General features: G+C 36.6%; 1 protein-coding gene across 8 annotated transcripts in view; it reads left to right on the top strand.

Annotated features, from left to right (window-relative positions):
• CEP128 (centrosomal protein 128) overlaps positions 1–25785 on the top strand; it is a 133214-nt gene that overhangs the window by 88443 nt on the left and 18986 nt on the right. For all 8 annotated transcript variants that reach the window (XM_055716223.1, XM_055716227.1, XM_055716226.1 and 5 more), the window contains 3 exons: positions 3885–3934; positions 10130–10153; positions 24372–24449. In XM_055716223.1, coding sequence (XP_055572198.1) covers positions 3885–3934; positions 10130–10153; positions 24372–24449 — 152 coding nt within the window. The remainder of the gene's footprint in view (positions 1–3884; positions 3935–10129; positions 10154–24371; positions 24450–25785) is intronic.

The following is a 25785-nucleotide window of genomic DNA, read 5'->3' as shown; positions in this document are numbered from 1 at the left end:
TATTTGTGTGTTCCCCTTTGCTAGAAAATTTTGTGAATTAGCAGGTACCAAATTTAAATTCTTAGTGGTGAACATACAAATCTGGTATTGATCCAATGTGTTGAATTTTTGCTGGCACATCAGTCTTCACAGAATGTGGAGCAGAGTGTGGTCTATCACTATCTTTTGTTTTTTAAAATGGGAGGTCAAGCAGTATTTAAAATCCAGTTCCTACTTATTAATGAATGAAGGCTATTCAGTGTTCTTTCTCAAATCTGTGATTTTTAATTTAAGTTCTCGGGAAGTTGCTTGCTCCTAGTAATACAACATCAATGTCCTGCTTCCCAGCTTTGTTACTCCCAGCACAGAGGTAAAGGAGGAGTTGAACTGCTTTTTTAACATTTTAGTTGGTTATTGGCAGATTAATGGATTAGCTAAGATAAATAAGATAGTACAGCTGTATTTTACTCATTCTAATCAAGTCATATCTGCTTCTAAATCTATTTTCTGATATTTTTCACTGGCAGTGAAAATTACAACTGATGTGTGTGTGCGCGATAATTCTGCCTGAATAACTGCATATTTTTTCCCCCCCTGACTTATGTGAAAGTTATGATGGAATATAATATCTTCATCTCCAGGTTAATATTTGCGCTATTTTGCAACGTGCTATGTTGTTTCAGTATCAGGCAAACTGCAAAAGATAATGACTCTTATGGAATGTTTTAAATCATAACCGCTCTATTCCTGGAAGTTTGATCAGATAAATCTAAGCCACTGTTGTATAACGGCAAGGACACTGAGTTGGTGTTCACTGATGCATAGCTAAATGAGATAAAACCTTAGATGATTTGGAGTTTAACCACAGTAAATAATTTTTTTGAAAAAAACCTACACAGAAGTATGACCCTAATTTTGCAGACTATATGCTGAACTTCCTGTTGATTTTGAGCATTATTAAACAACTGAAACGTACTTGTGGGGTTTTTTAATAGTTTCAGCTTATAGCTCATTGTACCATTGTGAGCTTCATATTGAGGTAAAAATAAAAGAGGAAGTTGTTGATTTCTAAAAGTAATGTCTCATGTTGTCTTTTTCCATGTATTTTTCTTTTGGGAGGATCCATCGATGCCTGAAGGTGGCTTTGTAATGCTTTTTGATTAATGCTGATTCTTCTAGACAATCTATAAATTGATGTGTTCTGCGCCCCATGAGAATAATGATACGTTGCTTTGAAAAAAACCCAAGAACCCTGTGGTTACATTAAGCTTTGAAAGATGATTGTAGCAGGATTGTTCACAAATGCAAAAACTCATGCCGTTGTGCAACTTCCTTTAGGAAAGAATGTTATAATTTGAGAAACTCGGGCTGTTCACAGGATGAATGAATGGAGCCTCCACTAGAGCTAGTGACCATCATTGCTATATTACAGACACAAGGCATTCTCTCTCTGAAATTTATTGAAACATTGTTTTCCGGCACTGAATATGTAAAACATGTTTACACAAGAACTTAAATATGGGAAGTATTTTACAAATTATAAACCCATTAAACAGAACTTTTCAGTTCTGTTTAAAAGCAAAGATATTCTGACCTTAGCAATGTTTAAAAGAATGATACAATATACTGGGTTTTATTGGGACTTCTTGTATAGCTGTTTAATACATGTTGCTTTAATTTTTTTATTTTTTTTCGCTTTAGCTTTGGAGAAAACATGCTATTTTTTTAGATGGGGTACTAAGTGGAATCATCAGTTCAAGTGCAGAACTTGGTTCTTAAATATATGGTTGTAAAGGGTGGCTCGGTAAAGCAGGTATATACTGCCAGTTCAATAACACCACTTCAATACCTACCTGCCCTTCTGGGGACGTTTTTATGAACATCCTGCAGGACAGTCAGTTTAGGCAGTGGTACGATATAAAGTAAATGGATTCTAGCTATCCCTAATTTCAGATGCAGAACTTTCAAATGTGAGGCCATTAGCAGAAATAAGCTCAATTTACCTTACATTTATAAAAGGTCTTTGAAAAGAACCTTGTAATAACATTCTTTTCACTTAGAACAATCATGTCTGTACTACAGAATCTCAAATACTGCTTTAGAATGGAAAGCAAAATGAAGCATAAGAATCTTTTTTTCGTCAGATGGAGATTGAGGAAGAGTCTTTCTTTTCCATCCCTTTCTCATAGACTTATTCCTCCCTTCTCATTTTTGTTAAAAGCTAATATTACAATACACATTTTTACCGACTCAGTTACAATACTGGAATATAACCAAAGAAAACATATAGAGCAGCCACTTTCCAAACCCAAATTCTTGCACTAACTAGTGTTGATGGCAGCATATTTAACTCCAGTAATTTGTGGCAGTTGAATGACTGTACTGAAAAGCATACCAAAGAATAATCCAGAAAAACATGGATGTGCCAAAAGAAAGTGAAGAAACAGTCATTTTATTAATTTTTAAAAAGGATTTGAAAATACTGCATAGGCGCTAGGGAGAAAGAACAGCAAGTCAATCTCTCTGCTTGTGAGAGAAATAACTGAAGTTTTTGTACGTGTTCTCTACGTCACTTTTTAAAGGACTGGTGCCTGAAAATAAGTCTCAAATAATCTGTGTGCTGTCAGAAATGGATAATGAACTATGATAAAAGAGGTAACAGCTTAAGGTGCTCACAAGGAGGCTTCATAATGAGAGAAAGGAGAAAGAAAAGGTGAGAGAAATTACAGCAAGAAGGGAAATTCATGTCAGTGGAATATTTTAAGTGGTTTCTGTTGTAAATCATTGAAGCTACTCTTTAATAACCAAACTGCATTTATCAGTAATCTTTATTTCTTAAGGAACTATACACAGGTACTTTCAGTTAGCTGTTCTGTACTTGGATGCTGAGGGAATTAACAGTCAGAATTCAGTCCTGTGAGCTTGTCAAGGCAATTTCATAATTTTCCTAATTGCTAGCAAACTGGAGCATATCTTGATTCAGAGTTGGTCTCTGGCTTAGTTCTTCTCATGCAAAACTCACGAGTGAGCTTCTGATAGTTAAAATAATACTAAGCCTGCAGCATGTTTTTTGTTTTCCCTGCTCTCCGTGAGGTTATAACTTTAAAGGTTTCCCAGAATTCTAAATATGATGCAGTTGATCAAAACCATAATTTTAATCATAAAAATATGTGATTGAAATAAAATAGAAAAGCAACTCATGTGATATATCCCACGGAACTCTAACAGAAATTCATTTCTAACATGAAATGTTGCATAAGTGCATGTATGTGCCAATGCATATAATTGTCACACAAGTGAATGCAAGATATTAGCTTTTCATGGTGTAAAGACCATAAGAAAATTTTCTAATATTTTTATTACAGTGAACTGGCTATTTCTGTTATTGAAATCGTTCTGGTTTAGTGAGGGAAGGTAATTATTGTGATAATAGTCAAAATTGTCTACACTCATTTCCATAGGGGAATGTTACTTGGCTGATAAAAAAGTAACCTGGAGTAATTTCTCATATATAATTGCATAGTTTTGATTATATACTTCTGTTTTAATCTATTTTCAGAGTGAATCTCTCTTCTTTTTTTTTTTTCCTCATTCAATTCTAAAAATACACCAAAAGAATTGATTTAAGCATAGGCAATTTTTCTGTGAATTTGAATGCACTCGAACGCTTCCCCCTCCCCCGCCCCCCAAGTCAGACTGTCGTCTTATGGCTGGGTTTTAGTCATCTCAACAGCCCATGATTTGAAAAAATCCTATTACTAACATGCTTCATCAATTAATCAGCTATAAAGGAATGTTGTGAAAGCTGTAAACCAAAAAACTCACTGGCTGTTTTACACAGTACTTTTGCTATCTTGTGGCCTGACAGAAAGTTGAATTTACAAGTTCCATTTTTCATTTTACAGAGCTACTAGAGAAGACCCTCAGAAGAGAGGAAGAAATGGGAGCTCTCCAGGTATACTTTCTATTTAATTAACTTGCTACGCTTTTTGTCACCCTTAAAATTACTAAGTTGCATTACAACACTATGATTTCTCCCTTGTATCGTAAATTCAGCTTTGGAAATATAATCAGCGAAATACAGCCCTGATAGCTAGTACTCACTGCTGAGTTTCTGCCCGCCAATTAAGCTGCACATTAGAGAAGATTAGTCAGCCTTCTCCTATGAGTCATTAAATCTAGTCCATCAATGAAAAGAATGCTGCTTTTAAAGTCACACTGTATATCGAAGGTATTCTGTTGTGTTATGCTGCCGGCTTCACTGAAACTGTATGCGAGTAAGAGCAGTGCAAATCTGCATTCAGACCTGCAAAAATGCTTTAACTCAACCAATGAAGTAAAATAGAGATTTTCTGGGTGTGTTGCTTTATTCTGTATATCTGAATAAAACTGAAGGTAAAAGACTTTAAGTATTTTAAATTTCTGAAACATTAAATGTCCATAATCACCTTCCTGAGGAAGAAGGGACCAGCTGATATATGATAGGACTTGATACAATATGGTAAATCCTCATTGTATGTCATCTAGCACTAAAGCTGCTTGTGCTAAGCGCTTTAAATTTGCACTTAGAAAGTAAGAATTAGCTTTGGAATATTATTTAAGCATTACAGTCAAAGAAAACATACTCTTTTGAAATGAAAATGGCTAGGAAAGCAAAACCAAGCTGGAATGTTTAAATTATGAGGCTTGGGAGATTTTTAGGGAGAATAGTGTATGTATTCTTCAGAACGCAGAAAGCAAAAAAGAAATTTTTAACAAGAAATTACAGCAAACAATACCCAACATGAATATAAACAAAGTTTAGGTACAGTATGAAGAGTGTATCAATGAAGCAGCATTCTGGAAGTGTGCTGGAAGCAGGACATTTATGTGGAAATTAATAAAGATAAAGCTGTTAAGGAAAATCAAATTATGTTTTGACTGGTGCAGTTTGTTTGAAGATAAGCCTTCCCTTCTGTTATAATAAATAGAAGGCATTTTGCAGGCTAGAGGTATCAAAAGAGTTAGTGTAGAAACAGTTTGATCCAGTAAGAAGAGACAAGTTGCAAGTCCCACAAGTTACACAACACACCAATCCAGCTGTTTCCTGTTCAAACAAAAATCTTGGCCTGGCTTTCTGGCAGCTCGAGTTCAACAAGGCTGAGCGCTCGTCTGCGCAAGCAGTTTACACAGGTGCATATCTAGTTACATCAGTGTAAAAAGATCTCCTTTCATGTGAAGCAATTCTGCATCTGCTTTCATGTGAAGCTCTGTAGTTGACAAATTGTTCTAATGATGTTACTTCTGATTGAATGAGGAGTAATTTTATATTGCAGAAAGTTGCATCATAAGAGTGTGTTGTGGGCATATATGTGCTTGCCTGTATTAGTGATGGTCTGTCAAGTTCCTGATCAAGTTGCTTTATGCCCTTCCCTAACTGGCAGTTCTGGTTTCAGTGTGTGACTCGTACTGCTCTGGCTGCTATTTTTGTATTCAAACGCTTGGTAGCAGTTTTTTGCTCCTTCAGATGCCAGTGCTTTCACCGTCAAAGTATTCGGCAAAACCATCTATTATTTTTCTAGATAGTATTATGTCCTGCTTAGCCAATATGTCTCAAAATGTACCCGGGTCTGGGATCCTCTGTCCTTGTGATGCTGTGTTCTAAAGTGCGGTGGCTGAATATGTACAGCTTTGCTAGCAAATAGTTGTGAAAACCAACTGCGTGTCCTCCTGACTGAATCTCCCCAACCTGTTGCATCTCGATATATAAAGCACAGGAAGCAAGAGGAAAGTGAGTTTCTTTGAATATGGAATTTCCTGGCACACTGACCCTTTTGTTAACCAGGTGGTATGGAATATTTGTTTCTTCTGAGCCCCAGTTCAGCAAAGCATGTGTATAGTTGGTTATAGCGTATTAATGCTTTCATTGAAGCAGATTGCTAGAAGGTGATTGTCAAATTAAGGACCAGTAGCAAATAAAATAGTATTCTTTGCCCCCAAGGCCTACAGTCCTTGGATAGGTTTCCTGTGGCGTTAGTCCTACCCAGACGACCTGGTTTCTGCTGAACCAAGGACTATGTTGATTGTTGTTGGTTTTTTTGTCTACATGTTTTGGTATCTATCTTAATGTACACAGAGTATTATATGTAGTATTATATGTAGTAAGCTAATACTTGATGCATTTTGTTTGCAGTCTAAGCAAACCCCATGTGTAAACCATGTTCAGGGAACAGGCAGACAGAAGGGCTGTGCGGTTTGGATGATGGACAGACAGTTGTAAGCAGTCAGGTTATCGTGGCTGTAGGACTCGTTACTGGAGCCGTGAATGCTGACCGTAGTCTTAGAAAAGCCAGACACATGAGGAAATCTGTTGGAGATTAGTGGGGAAATGATGACTGGGGATCCCAGAGTTTCTTTGCCATGTCTTTGAAGCAAGTAAGAATAACATTCCCCAGTGCTAAGGGTGTATGGTTTTTTATGCTTTGTAGTTTGTTCGGTTTTTGAGGGGCCACAAAGAGCACCTCTTGTTAGTAATCATTGGAATCAAGTACAACTAGTGCTTCTACAACGCCATCAGTTGAAAACCACAAATGACAGACAAAAAATGTTTTATGACGATTACTTCTGGAAATATTGGGCTAGTAATTTTCACGTCTTCCTCTAGTCAGGGAATATGTTGGACTGCAACTGGCATGATGAAGATAAAATAATACTTCATTAGGTAGAGGGTAAGAATCTTAATAGCCACATCTTTTTATGTGAGCCTGACTCATCTTATATTATGTGTCAAGATGAAAACTATATGTAGTATACGTGGTTGGTTGATACAGGACAGGGTATTTTGAGAGCTAGGAGGCTGACGCTTTGGGTGACATCACTGTATTCTTGTTTTTCATTTTGAACTTTTTGCATACTTTTGACTAAAGTTTCTATGTTATACCTAAATTTATATGAGTTTATGCGGTTATATATGAGAGTTCATATATGTTCTAAATATTGTTTATAAGGACATAGAACATATGCTTGTTCTCTGCTGTTAACACGTGCACTCATCATAATACAATTTTTAGCTTGTGAAGAGCCTAGATCACTTTCTACATTCCCTTTGATAGGCACTTCAAGAATATAACCTCACTTCTTACTTAGTTGGAAGAAAAAAGGCTCTAATTAGAAGGTTTTAATCTTTCTTTTTTGTGAAAACTGTTCCATGGTACAAAAAAATGCATTCGTGAAAACAATATGTATAGATAATTGCAATATTCAACTGTATGGATGTTCTCTGGGAAAACGTTTAGAAGCCATTTTCATTTGCTTTGGAATTAGTGGCATGCTAATGTAAATTAAAAAATATTAAAATACTGAATCTTATTTTGAAAATATATTGATAATGTATAAATTATCCATGGTAAATTTCCTAATTGGTCACATGCTGGTCTTCAGAAAGTTATCTGCTGAGATTGTAAGAGTTTATTCAGTTTTTAGAATTTGGCTGCTAGATCATGTGCCTTTATTTTAATGAGTCATGTTGAAAACACTTATTCTACCATTCATCCTACTAATACATTCACTCTACGACATTTGTTTGCAAAGTATTTATTTTTAACTGAAGAAATTTATATCTGAACTGCTGTTCACCATCGCCACATATTTATGGGATCTGTACACACCATTTTTTATAGTCATGAGTTTGGGGTTTGTTGCAGAATCTTTAAATAAACAAGAGGTTGTGTAACAGCCACTGCAATTTTATGGAGGACCGAGCATCTCAAAATAAATATTTTTGAGTTTTTCACGGTTTTTTTTCTACCATAAGTTTGTTCTAATGTGCTGAAATACTCAGTTTGTATCTCAGACCTGCTTCCAAGAAAGAATAAAATCTTTAATATTTAATACACTACCTTTACTGAATTTCACAAACATTTTTTTGTCAGAAAGCTTTTGCCTATGCAACACTGTAGTTGGAATCCCCAACTACCATGCATTGTGACGAGTACTAAGCAAACTTTTTTTTTTTTTGCAGACATGTCAAAGTTTAGTATTCTAGAGCTTCATATTATCCTGGGTTTACTAATAAAAAACTAAAACATACGTGAAATAAGTCTATAGGAAATCTGAGACATATATCTGGGTTTTTTGATTCCTACCATTAACAGTATGATCATCTAACAGTTGGACTTGACGATCTTAAAGATCTTTTCCAACCTAAATGATTCTATGAATCTATTCTATGATTCCCCATTTTGTTGTTTTTTTTTTTTAAAAAAAAACTTTAAAAATTGCAAGTTTAAATTTTGTCTTATTTTTTGAAAAACTCTCTACTTTGATTCAGAGTCCTATAACTGAATGTGATTAGAGGGGTACATTTTTTTCCCCTCTCTGTACATTTGTTTTATTATTTATCATTGGTTTATGCACAGGGAGTTTCGAACCACTGTGTATGCAGTTCTAACATCAACCAGTTTAGTTGCATCCACTACAGGCAAAATGTTAGCTTTTTTTCTTTCAACAGTTGTATTTTGGTAGTGTATTAGATTTCTGTTCAACTTATTTTGTGTACATTCCTGTTTTCCCTTTAGATATTTCCTTGTGCATACTTTCCTGAATGGTCTGCTTGCTTTTTGTACGTCTTCAGAATCAATCAGTCTTTTCCAGCCACTATTTTATTTCTTTATCTTTTTTCAGCCTCACTTGATGCAGTTATTTTTCTTAGAGTATATTGTCTCACTTCTGCCTATGGTTTAGAATTTTAGTCAGTTGCAAGTATTGCAGGCAGCTGATGAAAACTAACCTCATTTGTACCCCAAACACCTTTGGGAGAATAGGCTTTAAGTATTTCACTCAGCTAAACTGTGTCCTCTTCAAATTATATGAGTAAAAGTTAGCACTCTAGTAATACAAAAGACAATGGGTTCACAAAAATATTTAAGTACACAATATGTAAATACTGTTTTTTACACAAATACGTACATTCATTCAGTTAGTAAACATAACCATTATTTTAAAGTTTTTCTAAGAAGTAATAATTCTACAAGTGTCTGTAACTCATTTCCACCTAGTCTTAAAAAAAGTTGAAAAAGACTTTCACATTCTTGCAAATGGCAAGAACTCTTTTCTAGTGTAAGAAATTTTTAATGTACCTGTTGCTACCAAAATAGTGAAGTCAGTTCAGACTTGTCTGATGGTCTTTGGATGCTGCAGGAATAAATCCAGATTACTGCAATCATTTTTACCTGTTAGGGAAGGATAGAACAGGAAAACCTGTAAGGGTTCTTAGCCTAATCAAACAGAAAGGAAAAAAATAAAAATACTCTCCCATACTTTCAAAAAGATAATATTTGAGCAAGGTAAGAGTCCCTGTAATGTCTTAATGGTCAACACTCTAAATGTGGGCTCACCTAAACAGTTGAATGTGTGTTTTTGCAGATTACTTAAAATATCATAACTCGTTAGGACCTAGTGCCAGAGTACATGATCTGGATTTTTACTAGCTTAATATTTTCCTCGAAGATACTCTAGATGGAAACAGAATGTTAAAGTATACACAGTAAACATAAATTCTGGGTGCTTTGGATTTTGTGCTGGATTAAAACTGCACAAGTTTATTTTATCTGCATTTTATTTTTGCCTGACATTAGGCTTTGACTAACGTCATCTTGTTATTAATAAAACATTCTTCAGAGCTATTTCTGGATAACAGAATAATGATATGGAATTTACTTTTTAGTTTTCTAAGGAAATGCCTAAAAGAAAACTAAACCAGATGCTAACATGACATGAACTCCAAAACATGCTAGAATTACAGTCACGGATGATAAAAAAAAGAAATCAAACTTTGGGATACATGAGAGTAAAATCAATGATACTGAAAATCTAAAGGTACTATTTGAAAAAAATCAATTCAAATAAAAAAAAATATCATGGAATATTTTTTTTCAAATTCTTTCTTTTCTTGTTTCTGGGACTTTTCTTTGGAACAAATTTCTAAGTAAGATAGTATGATAAATGAGTCAAAGGTCTGATTAAGTACAGCAGTTCCTATTCAGTGAGTTTTTTTGCAAAATACCATGCATCTGACCAGCAAAAAACCAAAATTAATCCTTTTCATCATTGTTCAACTTCAGTTGCATTTATATTATTTACTTTCTAATGGGATCTTGTACTTTATTTTTAGGAACGTATTATGGCCTTAGAAGTGGTAAGTTTCTTAAATTAATTTCCAAACCAATCACAATGACATTGCTGATTATTGTTCTAAATGATGGAAAATATTATTTTTATGTACTTTAAAAAGAAAGATTGCGGTTATGGGGTTTTAACTGTCATTTTACTTCTAAGAGAAGATGTTATAATTTTACGCTGCACCTTTCTGTGTAGGTTTTTACTACAGTATTTGAGCACCAATTAAATGAAATACAGTGTAATGTGGCAGGTTTTCTATACAGTTTAATCCTCATCCCATCCCTGGGAAGAGAAATGTTGTAGATTTGAGCCATACAAAGGATGCTATTTTCCTACTGCGAACACCTCTGATGGTTGGGGTTTGTGTAATAGGTCTAATCATTTCAGTGACTGTTAAGTGTGCTTTTTACATATTTGTGCTGGGATGTAGAGACACAATCTGCCCACGTCAACACCGCAAATAAAAGCATGAAGGAATACCATTTTGATGATTAATTGCTATAATTTAATGAGATATTAATTTGGAAGGACAAAAGCCTTTGTGCATATACATGCCATGAACGCAGCTGGATTATCCAGATGTCCCAAGCTAGTAAGCCTGTCGGGTGGAATAGCTGGGATGGGTATGAGCTTGCCGTAGCATTTCTGTACCATGCTTCTTTCCTCTTATGTAGGAATGTTCAGTAAGACATCACATGGTAATATGTATCAGGTCCATTGTTTCTTTTTATTGGAAGTCCAGAAAATTTCATCTAAAGAAAACAGTACCGAGACAGTACGAAGGCTGCAAATATAAGCTTTTTAAATGTGCTTGTGCAAATTATTATTTTATCCTTCCTGGTTGTCTGTGCATCTCTGAAAACAGCTTCCAATTTCAAAAATATATTTAAAATACATTCAATATGTTAAAAAAATGCTTGCATTCACACATAAAAGGCCCTTTGTAAATCAGAGCGCAGTGCTGGAAGTCCTGCCCTGTGGGAGTAGGGAGCTAATGCTGAAATTCAGTGTCCTGGCACTTCACAGAGTGCTCTGTGGGTGTAAAGTGTTGCCAGGACATTGGTTCTCTTCAGGAACATCTCTTATTCATGGTTTGCTTACATGACAACCAGTCAGGCATGCATCCACTGCCTTCTGTTTCTCACGAACCATGAGTTAAACTCCCTGCAAATGCCCTGTCCGTTCTGCTCCCAGAGTCGTTTTGACACAGGCAGAGGGTAATTGCTTGCAAACAGCACAACATCATGCAAATTCAATCCATATTTTGTGGCGATGTTTGCCTCTATTTTTTCTGGAGCCTTTCCACTTTTTCTACTTTTAATGTCTCCTACTTGAAGAAAGAAGATTTGTAAGTTATTGTTCAGATAGAAGAGGAAGCGGATCATCTTCATCAGTAAAATATGATTTTCTTTCTTAATGCAAGTTGAGAGGTAACACCTGAATGAATCTGTGGTGCTAAATCCTAGAGCTTGAAATCAATCACTGCTTTTGTTATTGCTGCCGTTGGAGAAGGTGTAATGTTAAGCCCTGAGATTGCAGGCAAGAAAAGTATGGTCATCGCTGAGGCTGTTGAATGCTCCCAAGGCACTAGTTTTACTTTTGCCATAAAGTTCCTCTCTGATATCAGGCAAGTCACTTAAATTATTCACAGACTGTTAATCGCTTTGTGTTCCTCATTTTCTGGGTATCTGACTTTGTGACTTTTGAGGCCTGATTTTCAGAAATGCGGAGTTTTAGTAATAGCTGTATTCAGTGGGAGCTCCAGCTGTGTGTATTACTAAGTAAACTCAAAAGTTGGATGTTAGATACTTGACAGCGAATACTTTTAGTGATTCTGACCTTTATATCTCTGTTTCAGTTCTGAAAATAATAACGTTCTCTCTCTCTCTCTCCTCCCTTCCCCCCTTCACTGATCTTAAAAAGAAAATACACAGAGTAATGCACAGTCTGAATGTGTCAGGATGAGCTATGACAGAAAAGCCCTTAAGCAAAAGAATTAATGAGGCTTGCCATTTAAAGGATCCCTAAGAATCCTTACATTTATAGTGTGTATGTCAACATGGCTGTATATTTCTGCAGCATTTATAACAATGAGTATGTAACAGTTATGCTACTCATATATTTGTATAATTTTCTTATGTCTTATTTGAGTGCTCAGAGTGCAACATCAAAAAAGTACAACCGGTCACACATTTTGTGACTTGATTCAGGCTATAGAGGATGGAAATGTAATAAAAACATAAAATATTAAATTCAAACAGAATACTTAGTGAAAAAAAAAAGTTTGTTGTGTGGAAAAAGCATTTTCTTAGGGGAGTTTTGACAGAAAGGTGGCAGTTTGTGAGATTCACTAAATTAAAATACAAAAAGGGGCAAGAGGGGAAAAGCTGGAACACACACACACAGAGGCTGTAAAAATTGCATAAGAAAGCATCAACTCTCCAGAGCTGTTTTTAAACTGAGACCACAGGATGGCTGGATTAGGAATCTCATCTGCATTTTCCTCTACGGTATTCTTATCCTGCCTAATACTGGGAGGAACTTGCTCTGCACAGGAATAGATGTTCAGTGCAGAACTCTGAGATTTGCCACAAGTGTGAAGCCTCTTGCAGCCACTTTTCAAATTGTTTCTACCTTGCACACGCCTTTTTATGCAACAGAAAAGACATACATCTAAGAATAAGTGCATTTTTTTAAAAACCTTTAGATTAAGATTTTAACCTAAACAAACTGGTTTAGGCAGTGACCTGAAAACTGTGTACATGTAGGGATTTTGAGAGGTATATTTGGCAGCCCACTCTCCTCCCGTTCTCTACAATCTACTCATTTCTGCTTCCTGCACTTGCCAGTAAAATTGTTGTAGTAGCCACATGATGAACTTGGCAACTTCAGAAAAGAAAAAAAATTGGGAAAGAAATGCAAAGGAACCCAGCAGATTCTTTTCAGAGCTCTGGGTGAATAAACTTTCCAGGCCTAACTTAATCTCAGTGGTTTTGTGAGTTGCACAAACTAGGGGGTTCCCTTGCATCATCTCTGAGCACTGCCAGCTCCTTCTCCTCCCAGCAGCCTGAGCTGGAAGCTCCATCTCCTGCCCATGACTCATCCTGTCTGCTATACCCGACAGTTTCTTGGATCTTCTTTTTCCTTACCCAACTCGCTTGATTCCCAAGGAAAGTGCTGTGTTACCATCCTCCCTTAGGACGTGGCACCTGGTCTGGTCACTCCCTTAAGGAACCCAAGAACAAGTAGTGTACCTGTCACATGAAGCTTTTGTAATTTTTGGCTCATCTTCAGTTGGATCAGTTCTGCAGTATGAGTCAGTAGATAGGTACGCCACTTCTTGCTCCTGAAAGGACAGGAGTAGAAGCTGGAAGGTAAGAAGGAAGAACAGGAAAACTTAGACTCACTAGTGGGTATAAAAGGATCTGAAGAACCAAAGTGTGTTCTAGAATAATCCTTCAACTTGTGAGAAGTGCCAGGGGAGTAACAAGTACAGGCAAATCTGAGGTTTTGAGTACGTAGAGATTACGTGTTTTGTTTGGCTCTTTTTGGTTTAATGCTGTTTAATAAATTGAATTTAATTACTACATAGCTGCTAACAAGTAATTTTCCTGATTACATAGTAATCAATTATGTAGTCTGATATTTTGCCAGAATGAATATGATTGATCTTTAAATTAGGTGATTCATTGTATTCTTGAGTGTGGCTTAATTCTTACATAAATGATTTGGCTCTATGTTATTTGTCGACAAAGTTGTATGGTTTTCTTGGGACAAAGTCTGTATCGTACTCTCAGCTGCAGCTGCAAAGGGAAGTGTATCTAGTTCTCATGAAGAGCTCAGGGTGCGTTGTGTAGGTGCAAGCTGCTGCTGTGCCATGCCTGTGACTTTTGTGGGTTTCTGTAAACTACATCGTGTTTGTGAGCATAAGCTGCCAGTTGGATTCCTCTGCCTTAGTAGTATTAGTCTGACATAAAAGACTGGGAAATTTAACTTGAAATAACCATGTCCTGAAGCTATTCCAGTGAATGCATGCATTCTGCATCCTTTGATCAATGAGACAGCTTGCTGCTTTCAGTAGAGAACCCAGGAGTGAAGTTACCACTTCCTTAGAATACTTGGATCAGACTTATCTGGACATGATTCAACTTTTTGTTACAATGTCATAAATCTAGGTTAACTCCAGTAAAGCTGTAAGTATTCTGCAAAATTGTTATTTAATATGAATTTCCTTTTCACTATGAACACTTCTGTATTTTATTGTAACTCATATTTTATATTCATGAAAGTAAGGTTATGAATACCAGTCAAACAAATTTCTGTCTGCACGTACTCAGCAATATAAAATCGATGAGATTCTTCTACTCCGGTAGCAGGCTCAAATTTGCATTGCTTTTCTGATTTATCACCCAATTTAAAAGAATTGGAAGGGTGGCAATGCCCAGCACATTTCACAGAAAGATTACGCGACTGCCTGACACCATACATCCTAGGGTGCTCGCCCGCGGTGCTCGGTGTGCCTTCCATCAATAAGGAAATCTTGCTGGTAGCTCTTGAGATCCCTTTGTGATACTTTGTATGTATGAATGTTTAGGAAATCTTGAATCTAGGGGTTAATGCTTTCTTCTCCCCTTGGTTTGCTTCTGTAGTGTCTTGCCAAAACTACCATTACATCAAAGGCCTTCTGGTGCTCCTAGAACACAGCCATTCTTTGATCTTATAAAAATGACCGGGAGAGGAGCAGCAGCCTGAGATCCTCTGTCCTGCCTGCCTCACCCTTTCCTTTCCTTTCATCAGCGAGCCAGTGTGTCCCTTCCCTTCGCTGGGGGTGGAGAACTTTCCCAAGGTTCCCAGAGTCCTTCCTTCGCTCACTCCCACCCAGCGACTTCTGCTGCCTGGTGCTTGCAGCCAGCTGTTTCCTTTCTCCCGATGCTCACCTTCGCCTTCCCTTCCTCCTTGATGTTGCCTTCTCCCCCACATACCTCTGGCTCTTGCTGAATACACTCCGCCGCTTATCCATCCTCTGCCCCCAGCTGTTTAGTGCTTTACTTGTTCTTTTAGCTTTTTGCTAATACAGCCACCTCTAGTTTTCTTCCACCAACATTATGGTATTTTTTTGCTGTGAAAGGATTTATTTAGCTCTTAAGAGTATGGATCTGTAATAATTGCGTTTCTTTCCCATTCATGCTTATTTCTCACTTTCTGGCTAATCCTGAGATTTAGAGTGGGAAACAAAAATGCTAAAATAGCTTTATAATATTCTGCACAACTGTTCTGATTCATGGATTTCATTTAAGGCTGCGTACTTGCACAAGGTCCACAAACTAAACATATCTATGTATATTTCTAATGTCGCCACTCTAATTCCCCTTCCATCAAACCCTGATTTATAGCATTATGTTTAAATTACTCTCTATTAAAAATTTTTTTCACTATTTTGCAAAAACGAATTACTGAATTAATGTAAGTAGTAACATATTGTTACAAATATATATATATTGCGTTGAGGCTTTGAATACTAAATTTACAGATAAGCTTAATCAATAATATCTCACTGTGTATTTATTAAAGAATATTTAAAATATTGGCCTAAGAATTTATTGCTAAATTGCTTGTAAGAGGCAGGTTACAAGATGTAGGTTACTCTGTAAATTGTGTTAAACTGCTTGTTGCTTGGCTGTCAGGATGGCCGTTTTATACATAAAACGGTGCATGTCTAACAACTTGGTCTAATAACTTTATAGTTTCTCCAACAGTGATATCAGTAATATAATACATTACAGAATCACAAAGTGGTTGAGGTTGGAAGCCCCCCCCCCCCCAGGCTCAAGCAGGGTTGCCCAGGGCCAGTTGCCCAGGACTGTGCCCAAGTGGGTTTTGGATATTTCCAAGGTCAGAGATTCCACAACCTTCCTGGGCAGCCTGTGCCAGTGCTTGTTCACCCTCACAGTGAAAAGGTTTTTCCTATGTTCAGATGGAACCTCCGGTGTTTTAGTTTGTGCATTGCCTCTTGTCCTGGCACTGGGCACCGCTGAGAAGAGCCTCGCTTCCTCTTCACACCCCTCCCTTAAGATATTTGTACATGTGGGTGAGATCTCCCTGAGCCTTCTCTTCCCCTGGCTAAACAATCCCCACCTGTCTCAGCCTTTCCTCATGGGAGAGATGCTCCAGTCCCTTAAGGAATGTTCGCTGCCCTTTGCTGGGCTGTCTCTAGTATATGTGTCTCATCGTGGAGAACCCAAAACTGGACCCAGCGCTCCAGATGTGTCTCACCACGGCTGACTAGAGGAGAAGGATCACCTCCCTTGACCTGCTGGCAACGCTCCTCCTAAGGCTGCCCTTACGTTCTCTAAGTAGAAAGCTCCTTTCAACATGTGAAGATGTGTTCCACATGTTGCAAATACTGAACATTTTTTCCAGATTTTAATAAACCAAAATCCTCTCAGTTATCCATTAGAGAAAGTTAAAAACTCAGGATAAATCTTTATTACAAAAACTAGTTCTTTATATATCTGAAGTTATTTCTCTTAGTTTGACTAGGAGTAGTAATATACAGCGGTCTTCACATTCATTTTTTTCAGCATAGTATGTATATGTATGTAAATATATTTAAGGAGTGATCCTATGTGTTCCATCTGTAGGATTCTCATCTTTCATCTGTGGCATGTGTGTCTATGAATTCTTCCGCAGAATACAGGATGCTTAGAACTTGACAAATAAGACATAGATATATGTGATAAAGCATGCTTTTTTGTTTTATATATCACAAAACAAGTTAAAAATTTGTTTGACAGTGGACTATTGGCCAGAATGTTCCTAATGTCCTGCCAGGTCCTTCATTTTACATTTAAGTGGTTTATATTTGATCAAATTATAACCTTAGGAACACAGGCATCAATTGCACCTATTGATGCTATTGATTTTTTTCTGTCATTGTTGTGCATCTTTTGATTAAAATGGGGAAATTTATAAGACAAATTATGAAAATTTTTTTCCTACTCTGAGGCTGGTTTGCTGTGAATCCTTGGTTCAATCACTTCTCTTTGTATTTCTATTTTTGTCAGTTGTAAAACTGAAAGATATTTCCATTTTCCCATGAAGGCTGCATCAATTGTATTTTTGTAATGCTTTCTGGAAGGGTCAAGGAACTACTAGCATACCAACCATTAGCAAAAAGTATATGTAAAGATTTTTAGCCTGCAAAGCTTCATAAAGTTGAAGATGTCATTCATGAATAATGACAAGGAAGTCTTTATACCTTTAATTTAAGAATGTGTGTCCACTAACATTGCTTTACTTTACAGACTCTGCCTCTTGTGTTATATTTCTTTTAGTTTCCTGTAATTATGTCTGGATGTCTTTGATCCAAAGCTTAGTAGACGATGAAGAATAGATTTTCAAAAACTGGTCCTGTGGACCCCCAGTAGTATTCAGAGCACTACTAGCTGGTGATTCACGGAGAGCTGGCTTGCCAAAAGACAGCACTGCCTCCTCCACATTTCCAGCTGCTAGTATGCATCAAACAACTAAAAATTCATGAGACATTTCCCTAATATTTTCCCATGTAAACAATTCCTGTAGTTACCACTACAGGGATGTTATGTGCTCATGACTGAGAGAAGAGATGGCCCATGTCATTGCAAACTGGGAAGGAAGCATCCATGAAGCTCTCTTAATGAAAGTGTGGTCCGCCCCACGCAAAAACAGCTGGGGTCTGTTAAAGTTAAAGTTCAGTTAGTTTGACGTTTGCAATGCTTAACAAAGGTCTTTCGTTTTCATTAGTGTAAGTGTAGGTTTTGCTTAAAACCAAAAATTGTACTGGTTAAAACTTTGAAACAAGGTAGTATAGGAGAAAATGCCAATTGACCTGCATGTTGTGTAACTTGGTAAGTTCCTATGTGTTTCCTGTCTTTGTAAGGGTAAATTGATTTCTTGATATGCTGAAATCATCAAAACACAGGTTTAATTGAAGTACCAGTATACACGGAACCTAAAGATCCAAAATATAATTTTGTTTTCTTTTCCTTCCGTACATGTGATGTATGCCACAGAATGTCCCAGCTATCATGGAATTTGCCTGGCATGTGAAAGTCAGCAGAGAACCTCAGGGCTCTGAAGTAGAACTACACCGTGTGTAAATGAAGAGCGTATGCTCTGTGAGCCTAGTGCTGGAGACGGAAGCTGACGATGCCTAGATTTACAGATGTTGACAGGGAAAGCAAGGGGGATACCTTTAGACATGCTGGGTGCATCCCATTCTTGCTGTTTAAGTGTTTCTACATGCTAAGGCCATTTAAAACAGAAGTCGTGGTAGGTCACCTTTAACATTACATCCTTCATCTGAATTGTGAGTAACTGCCTGCTGACATGCATTGCAGTCAGTTAAAATTACAGTTGCATTTAATCTTTTCAGGGTTATTCTTTGGGGATTAGCTAACTGGTACTTAAGTCAGCTCCGATTTTCAAGAATATCTGTGTAACACAGATAGCCATTTGATTTCACCTGCCTCAGAAAAGCACTGTACTTGAAAGTCAATGGAGTTTGTTTTCTGGTTTATATGTTTTCAGTATATCCTCTATAAAGGCAAACTTTAGGAGAACTATATACAAACCTGCTTTGATTTATTTGCATTTAGCATTGCAGCTTTGAGACTAAAAATAAAATGTGTGTCTGATTTTGATTTGGATCTGTCTCTTGAGACAGCGTGAAACTGTCTATCACCAAGAAAACATCAGTATAGGAGGATTAACTGCTCACAGGCAGTTTAAACATCAAAGTGTTCGTGTGAAGTCATGGAAAATGAGTAATTTGTTTTATCGTGCTCTGTGAAAACAGAAACACCCCTTTTCAAAGTAAATAACCTTTATTTTAAAAACAGAAAGGTTAATAGCACTCACTCTATGGAAGAGACTTCTGTTAAGTAAAATACCATTAATACTGCTCCAGTCAGTGCAGTCGGGGTTTCGTCCTCTTATCGGTACCATCAGTGCCCTGTGTCAGTACCTCCTGTTCCCTGTTAAACAATGAGCAGGCAGATGTGATTGCTCTCTTTAGGATTATTTGTATGCATTATGGCACACAGCTTTCCAATTTCTGGGAAAGAAATTAACAGTACTTAATTGCCCTCGATGTCAGGTGCTTCTAGCATCCTTTTTCGCATTTTATCTGTGCAGCTAAATCCACCTCTTTTAATATAATGGAGTGTAGTCATTAATGATACAAGTATGGCATTTGATCCACATTGAGAAGGTTGCTGTGCATTTCATTAAATTACCAGACTAATTCTGTGGGCCAACTAAAAGCTCTTTCATCACCTTTCCCTCCCATTCTTCAACATATTCTTTTGTTGCAGTCTTCTTTATTGAATTTCCTCTAATGAACTTGGTTTTTTTTTTTTATTTTTCTGTTTTTATTTTCACATCAGTACCATTCTTTTCATTGGCTTTATGAGAAGGCACACATTTCTGTCCCTGAAAATGTTAGTATGTGAGTTATCTTATTCAGATCTTCACAAACTGCTCAGAAGACTGGGAGAATTTTAGAATATAAAAGGAACCGTTCTGGGTTAAGACCAAAGGTCAATCTAGCCCAGCTATAGTCATTGCAACAATGGCCAAAATGAAATGCTTGGGGAAGGGTGTATGAACAGGACTGATGTATATATTGTTTCCCACTCATTCATTCTGATTCCAACCATTCCAAGCTCAGAGACTTCCAAATTTAGATGTAGTTTCTGTGAATTTGGAACCCTTCCATGGTCTTTATCATTCATGAACTCACCCAGTTTTCTGCTTAAACCCATATAAAATTTTCTATCGTTCTGTGACTTCTGGTTTTAGGCAAATTGGTCATTTTTCCCCTCAGGCATCTGTCTTCCTGGCTGAAGAGTCCTGGTGTTTTGAATCATTGTATTTAATAATTTCTTAGATGGAAACAGTGCTCCATGGCTTTGATCGTTCCTATTGCTCTTCTCTGACCTTTCCTTGTTCCTATTCTGAAATAGAGGTCCACAGCTGCACTCAGTACTCAAGATGTAAGCACACTGTAGATTCATGTTCAGGAATAATTATGCTGTTTGGCTTTTTTTTTTTCCTTTCCAAATTATATCCAGTGTTTATTTTGCTTTTCTCGTGGATGTTGAGCACTTGAGTTAGCAAGCTCTTGGAAATACCTATCATTACCCCATGATCTACTTCCTGAGCAGTAACGGTTAACTTAGAGCCCATCATTTTGTGTATGAATTTAAGTTTAAATTTAGGAATCTAGAAAAACCTTTCAGAAATTCAAGTAACCTGTATCATCCTTTATCCACTGGATTCTTGATGAAACCAAAAAACCAAGGGCTGAGTATGCATATAGCCCAAAGGCTGGTCGTCTGCTTTCAAGATTACATTTAATAATGTGACTAATGAGGGCAAACTGAGGCACAGCTGATATTGCCACCCCACCCCCCCACCCCCCAAAAAAAACACCAAAAAGAAGAGTATATTATATGTAGGAGGTGTGTATGTATATGTATATAGAGAGGGTGTGTGTATATATATGTAGGAAATACTTGGGGAGAACAGATGATGAGCATCTTAACTCCATTTACAGACAGTGTTGACATGAGGTCTTGGCATTAGAATTTAGAGAAAGAATTGAAAAATGGGATGGCTTAAGGCATGGGCTTACACTTGGGGCCTGAGTTCCTTTTGTGCTGAAAACAGATCACAGGTCATTTTTATTAAAACGGGGCAGGGGGGAAGCAAAAATCTTTGTAGTTGGGAAAAAAGTTTGCTGTAAATTGAATATGCTTTATAGGATGCTGGGGAGCCACACCATTAAATGTGTCCTGTGTCCCAGGCAATTTCATTTCAACTCTGTGTGACATCTCAAATGTGTGTTTTTCTGCAGTTTGTAAGTAAAATACTTCAGCAATATCTGTTAGGTCATATATACCATAAGCTTAAAATGTTTATGGTTTAATTTATTGCTGGACCAAGAAGAGCGATTGAGGGGTGTTTTGATTTTGGTGTTCTTTCCTGGAAGAAAGGATTTTATTTCTGAAGGGATAGGGGAGTTGTTGGTGTTCAAAGTAAAAGAAACATTGTGGGCATGTGTCCACCAGATCTGTGTGATCCTAGGATGACTGCCGAACATTAGGATTTGGGATTTTGTTTCACATATAGTTAAGACTGGATTGCTTTGGTCTGTTGTCTCTCTTTCCCAGCCTTAGAAACACACGTGCAGACCAGTACCAGGGGCTACTCTGAAAGCAGCAGCAAACATTGCATCTCACCATAAATTAATGGAGTGGAAAATCAATGCTTTGATGAACATAAGGCCATTGGAAATGAAGCATGAAATATGAATGAATACCTCTTTACTGTGGTAAAAGTGAAAAGGCTGATACTTATGAGAGGAAAACATTAGAGATTGATAGATACCTCTAGGCAATTTTGCTTCCAAGGAGAGATGTATAGTAGCATTTAAAAAAAAAAAAAAAAGAAGTATATTATAGCTATAAAATCATTTCTACCCTATAATCTGTGAAAAACACTTTAAATGCAATATCTAGGCCTCCGGCCTAATTGCATCCTAAAAGTATGAAGAAGAACCCATTTTACACATTATTAATATGTAACTGTAAGTTCTGTAATTCTTTCTGGTAAAGAACCAGATAAGTTACAGGAAAAGTAATATTTTTTTTTTTTCCTCCTTATAAAAAATCTTCCTGGGGGATTTTTGCAAGTAAAAAAAATGTGATTGCAAATTAAATTACACATTAAAATACAAGAATTCTTATGAAGATAACACAATAAATTAGTTTTGCTCTAAACACAGCTAGTGGAACGTGAAATCTCCTTCCTTTCTCATGCAGCAGGTGCGAAAGAAGAAAGTACTGTTTTCTTTGTTAGAAGAAATAACCTTTTATTAATTCTGACTGAGTTTTGCAAGTGATTTGCCTTGTTCAGTGGAAGTCAGCACAAGTATGCGCTTTTCTGTCCTTCCAGGCTTTTTCCAGCATTTGCCATGGTCAGTGGTCAACATTGCAATTAAGGACCTTTTCGTACTGAGTCTTCTCAGTGCTGCCCAGTTCAGGAAGTGATTTATCTATCTTTCAGGCATAACTTCCTATATTTAATCTTCTCTAAGTCCTGTACATTTTTTTTTAAATCTAAAAAATTAGTGTGGTTTTGTATAAAATAAAAGCAAAAAAGCCTTATTTTCTTTTGGATTCATACCTAAGTTTTCTCCACCTTTTTTTCCTGTCTCATTTCTGTTTTCTTGTTCTCACTAAATGACTGAAGAATCTTAGTTTTTACTCTGTTTCCCTTTTGACAGTTCTTCCAGTACTTCTTGAAATCTAAAATATCCTTCCTTACTGGTCAATCCTTTCACCGTTTTGTAGGCATCTCACTCTTCCTATTGTTCTTGAAGCAATAATTCATCCAACCCTCTTGTAAAATTCTTTCCCCTTACCTGCCCTGATGGTGGTGTTACTGTTCTAGCACCTTTGACTGCTTTGTATTCTTGTTCTCTTCTGTGCTGTGTGAAGAGTAGAAATTACCCGTGAAAGAAGGGCCAGATTTGGGAATTCCTGAACATTTTTCTCCTACTGCATCTTGCATTGCTACTGCAGAATGTAGCAGTGGGATGAGAGCCCTTTCTTAGCTAAGCACACAGTCTAAGGGTAGAAGTTTATTCCTGGAAGGTGGGTTGTATTGTTTGAACCTCGTTGGCCTCAGAAGGAAAAAGAATCCAAACATCTGGAGAAATTATTTTACCAGGTGGTTGTTTTATAGAAATAGGTCCTAATATCATCAGCATATTAACTGCCAGTACAAATTTTTCCTAATTACAAAAAATCAGAGAAATACTTTTACATACATATTTTGGCTTACATGTAATTACAGAAACAGAAAAACCAGTCTCACATCCACTACCTAATTTAGTTTATTGGGACTGAATATTGGTTACAAGTTCAGTCCTGTGAGATGCAAGTGTGTCTCATTGTTTATGAAACTAGACCTTCATTTGTTATGGAAACTATATTTCTTAGGATTTTAAAAACTGAATGTTTGGAACTGTTAGGAAAGAAGCAGATAAGACAGAGATCATTGCTTCTAAATTGATGGTGTTAAAATTGGTGGTCTAAATCGAACTAGAATAGAACTAGAGAGGCCACACAAGACATAAGAATGATCAAAGGTATGAAACTTCTTCCAGGTGAGGAACAACTAAGTACGCTGGGACTGAAAAGACACAGAGCTTTTCTAGTTAAGGGCATGTTTATTCAGTTTGCACAGAATTTACAGCACAATGATATTTTACTTCAGGACTGATTAGTTTTATTTCTTTTATGGATTTTTGCTTTAAATTGCCAGGGCAGTAATATGGCTAATGAAATCTGGTATTGGTAGATTGCATACCAGGGTAACAGAACTTTATCCCAAGAAGCGTGATTTATAGAATTGTGGAGGAAGTACCAATGGTTGGTCAGAACGTACAAACAGTGGGGTTTCTGCTTGCTCTTCAGCAAACAGTAGAAGGGGCAGCCTTTGAGAGAAGCTCCAGAGGCATCTGGCTGATGTTTACTCTTTATGCGTGACCAACCATCTTTCTCCTGTGCAGAAACCCCAAAACATGATCTTCATTTTCTTTGGTTCTTTGCATCTGGCTATAGACCAGTGTTTTTGTATCACGGGTGTGGATGTGAAATCTTGTTATTGAATCCAACCTCAACTCTCACTAGAATGGCAGCTCATTTGCAGCAGTACTTACTGTATGCCTAAACCAAAAAATATGAAATTTGATTTTTCTATATTTAGCTGACTGCTAACTGCACATATTTGTATTTAGAAAAAAAAAGGATGTCTCTACTATGTGTTCAAGTACAAATAGATAAACATGAGTATAGATCCATATTTATGGTAAACATACTTTACTCCCTGAAGTGCAATAAAAGAAAATTTCATTTTGAAGACTACATGAACTCCAAAAGTGTAAAAAAGTATTGTTTTGCTCAACAAACTGGTAACTGTTCTTGGAGATTCAAATGAAAGAAACTGTACTGTGTGTTTTATTTTGTCCTTTTCCCTTAACAGCCTGTTTACTGTTGACCTGTTTAATTTACAGGCGCATACATACCTGTAAACCTGTTTCCATAGGTGTAATAGGTTTTTAATGGTTGAGATGGCTGAAAAAATTGATCAGTTTTTTATGTTTTTTCTTGTGTTCTGTTCTTTAGAGTACTCGAGTAGCTCTAGACCATCTGGAGTCTGTTCCTGAGAAACTGAGCCTGTTAGAAGATTTGAAAGATACTGGAGTGAGAAAGTTTTCATTTGACTCTTTCAGTAGTTTTAAACTGCTTTAGTTAATTAATGTCCTCTCCATATAGGTAGATAAATCAGTTAATAATGTATTTTAAATGATGTACATATTATATAGACAAAACCATACAGAAATTTATTTTCCTGTTTATACAGATTTTTTGAGGTTATAAAATTAGTCCTAATCAGTAACGCTACTGAAGTGCTCTATAATGTAAGCAAACATTGATAACTGGATATAATGGGTTATATAATTTATTATATCCTAACGACTGGTTCAGAATATTTGTATTGAGCGATGAATTCTGATATTACTTGTTAAAAAATGATAATCTTGTAATCAAATTATGCTAGTTATTTAAGTATTTAAAGTAATGAGTGAAAATAGGTGAACTTTACAGCCTTTTTGTTGTTGTTGCTTTGACATAACGCTAGTCCTTGTCACTTATTTTCCCAGTATCACTGTCAAATCAAGGTGTGTTTCTTTGGACAGAGTGGGACATACTGACAGTAGTTGTGGAGTACTATCAAGAGTAATGTCTGAAATTAGATCGTCACGGCTAAATGGCTAAACCACTGTATTGTTTTTACTTTCCCTACATGACGTTTGTGGCTTACCAAAAAAGAATTTGGGACTTCATTGCACCATATAAATTTTAAATCGGTATTAAATTACAGATCAATAAATGCATAAAGATTTGCAGCTTTATTTGCTATATAGAATTTTTCATCCTAAGGCAGTCATGAACATTTCAAAATATACTTGTTTGGAAGATTGTTCATTCTAAGTGTTCTTGCACGAGGTCTTGTGTTAATAATTGTACCCTATTTTACTGTGGTCATCATCAACAGAGGAAAACAGATGCTGATTGAAATGTTTGGGTTGTTTTAAGATAAACATTGTTGGGATGTATAGTTTTAACCTCACCTTTTAGGTATCCCCAAAAAACCTTTTTGCTCTGACAGAGGTTAACATTTGCCTTCTGCTTCCAATGGTTCGGCACTGCTGAAGGGAAAGATTCTGTTCTCAGCTAGGCAAAGCAGAAGCTTGAATGCAGGGTTTCTACAATCTGCTTCATGCTTGCACCCTCTTGCTTCCCAGGAAATGACATTGTCATCTTCTGGTTTGCTGTAATTATCACTTAGTCAGCATTCATGAGATTGGAACCCGAATTCTTCAGTTTAATTTGAACTCTGCCCTCCTCTCTGATGCTTAGTTGTTAAAAGACTGACTTCTTAAGATGAGTCCCTACCAATAGCTGTGTATTGTTTAATAATAAATTTATTATTCAGGAAACCTGAGTTTTATACCTTAGCTGTGAGAATGATGTC

The sequence above is a fragment of the Falco cherrug genome, chromosome 7 (genome assembly GCF_023634085.1).
Source record: "Falco cherrug isolate bFalChe1 chromosome 7, bFalChe1.pri, whole genome shotgun sequence".
Lineage (NCBI taxonomy): Eukaryota > Metazoa > Chordata > Aves > Falconiformes > Falconidae > Falco > Falco cherrug.
This window is presented reverse-complemented; position numbering and strand designations above follow the sequence as displayed.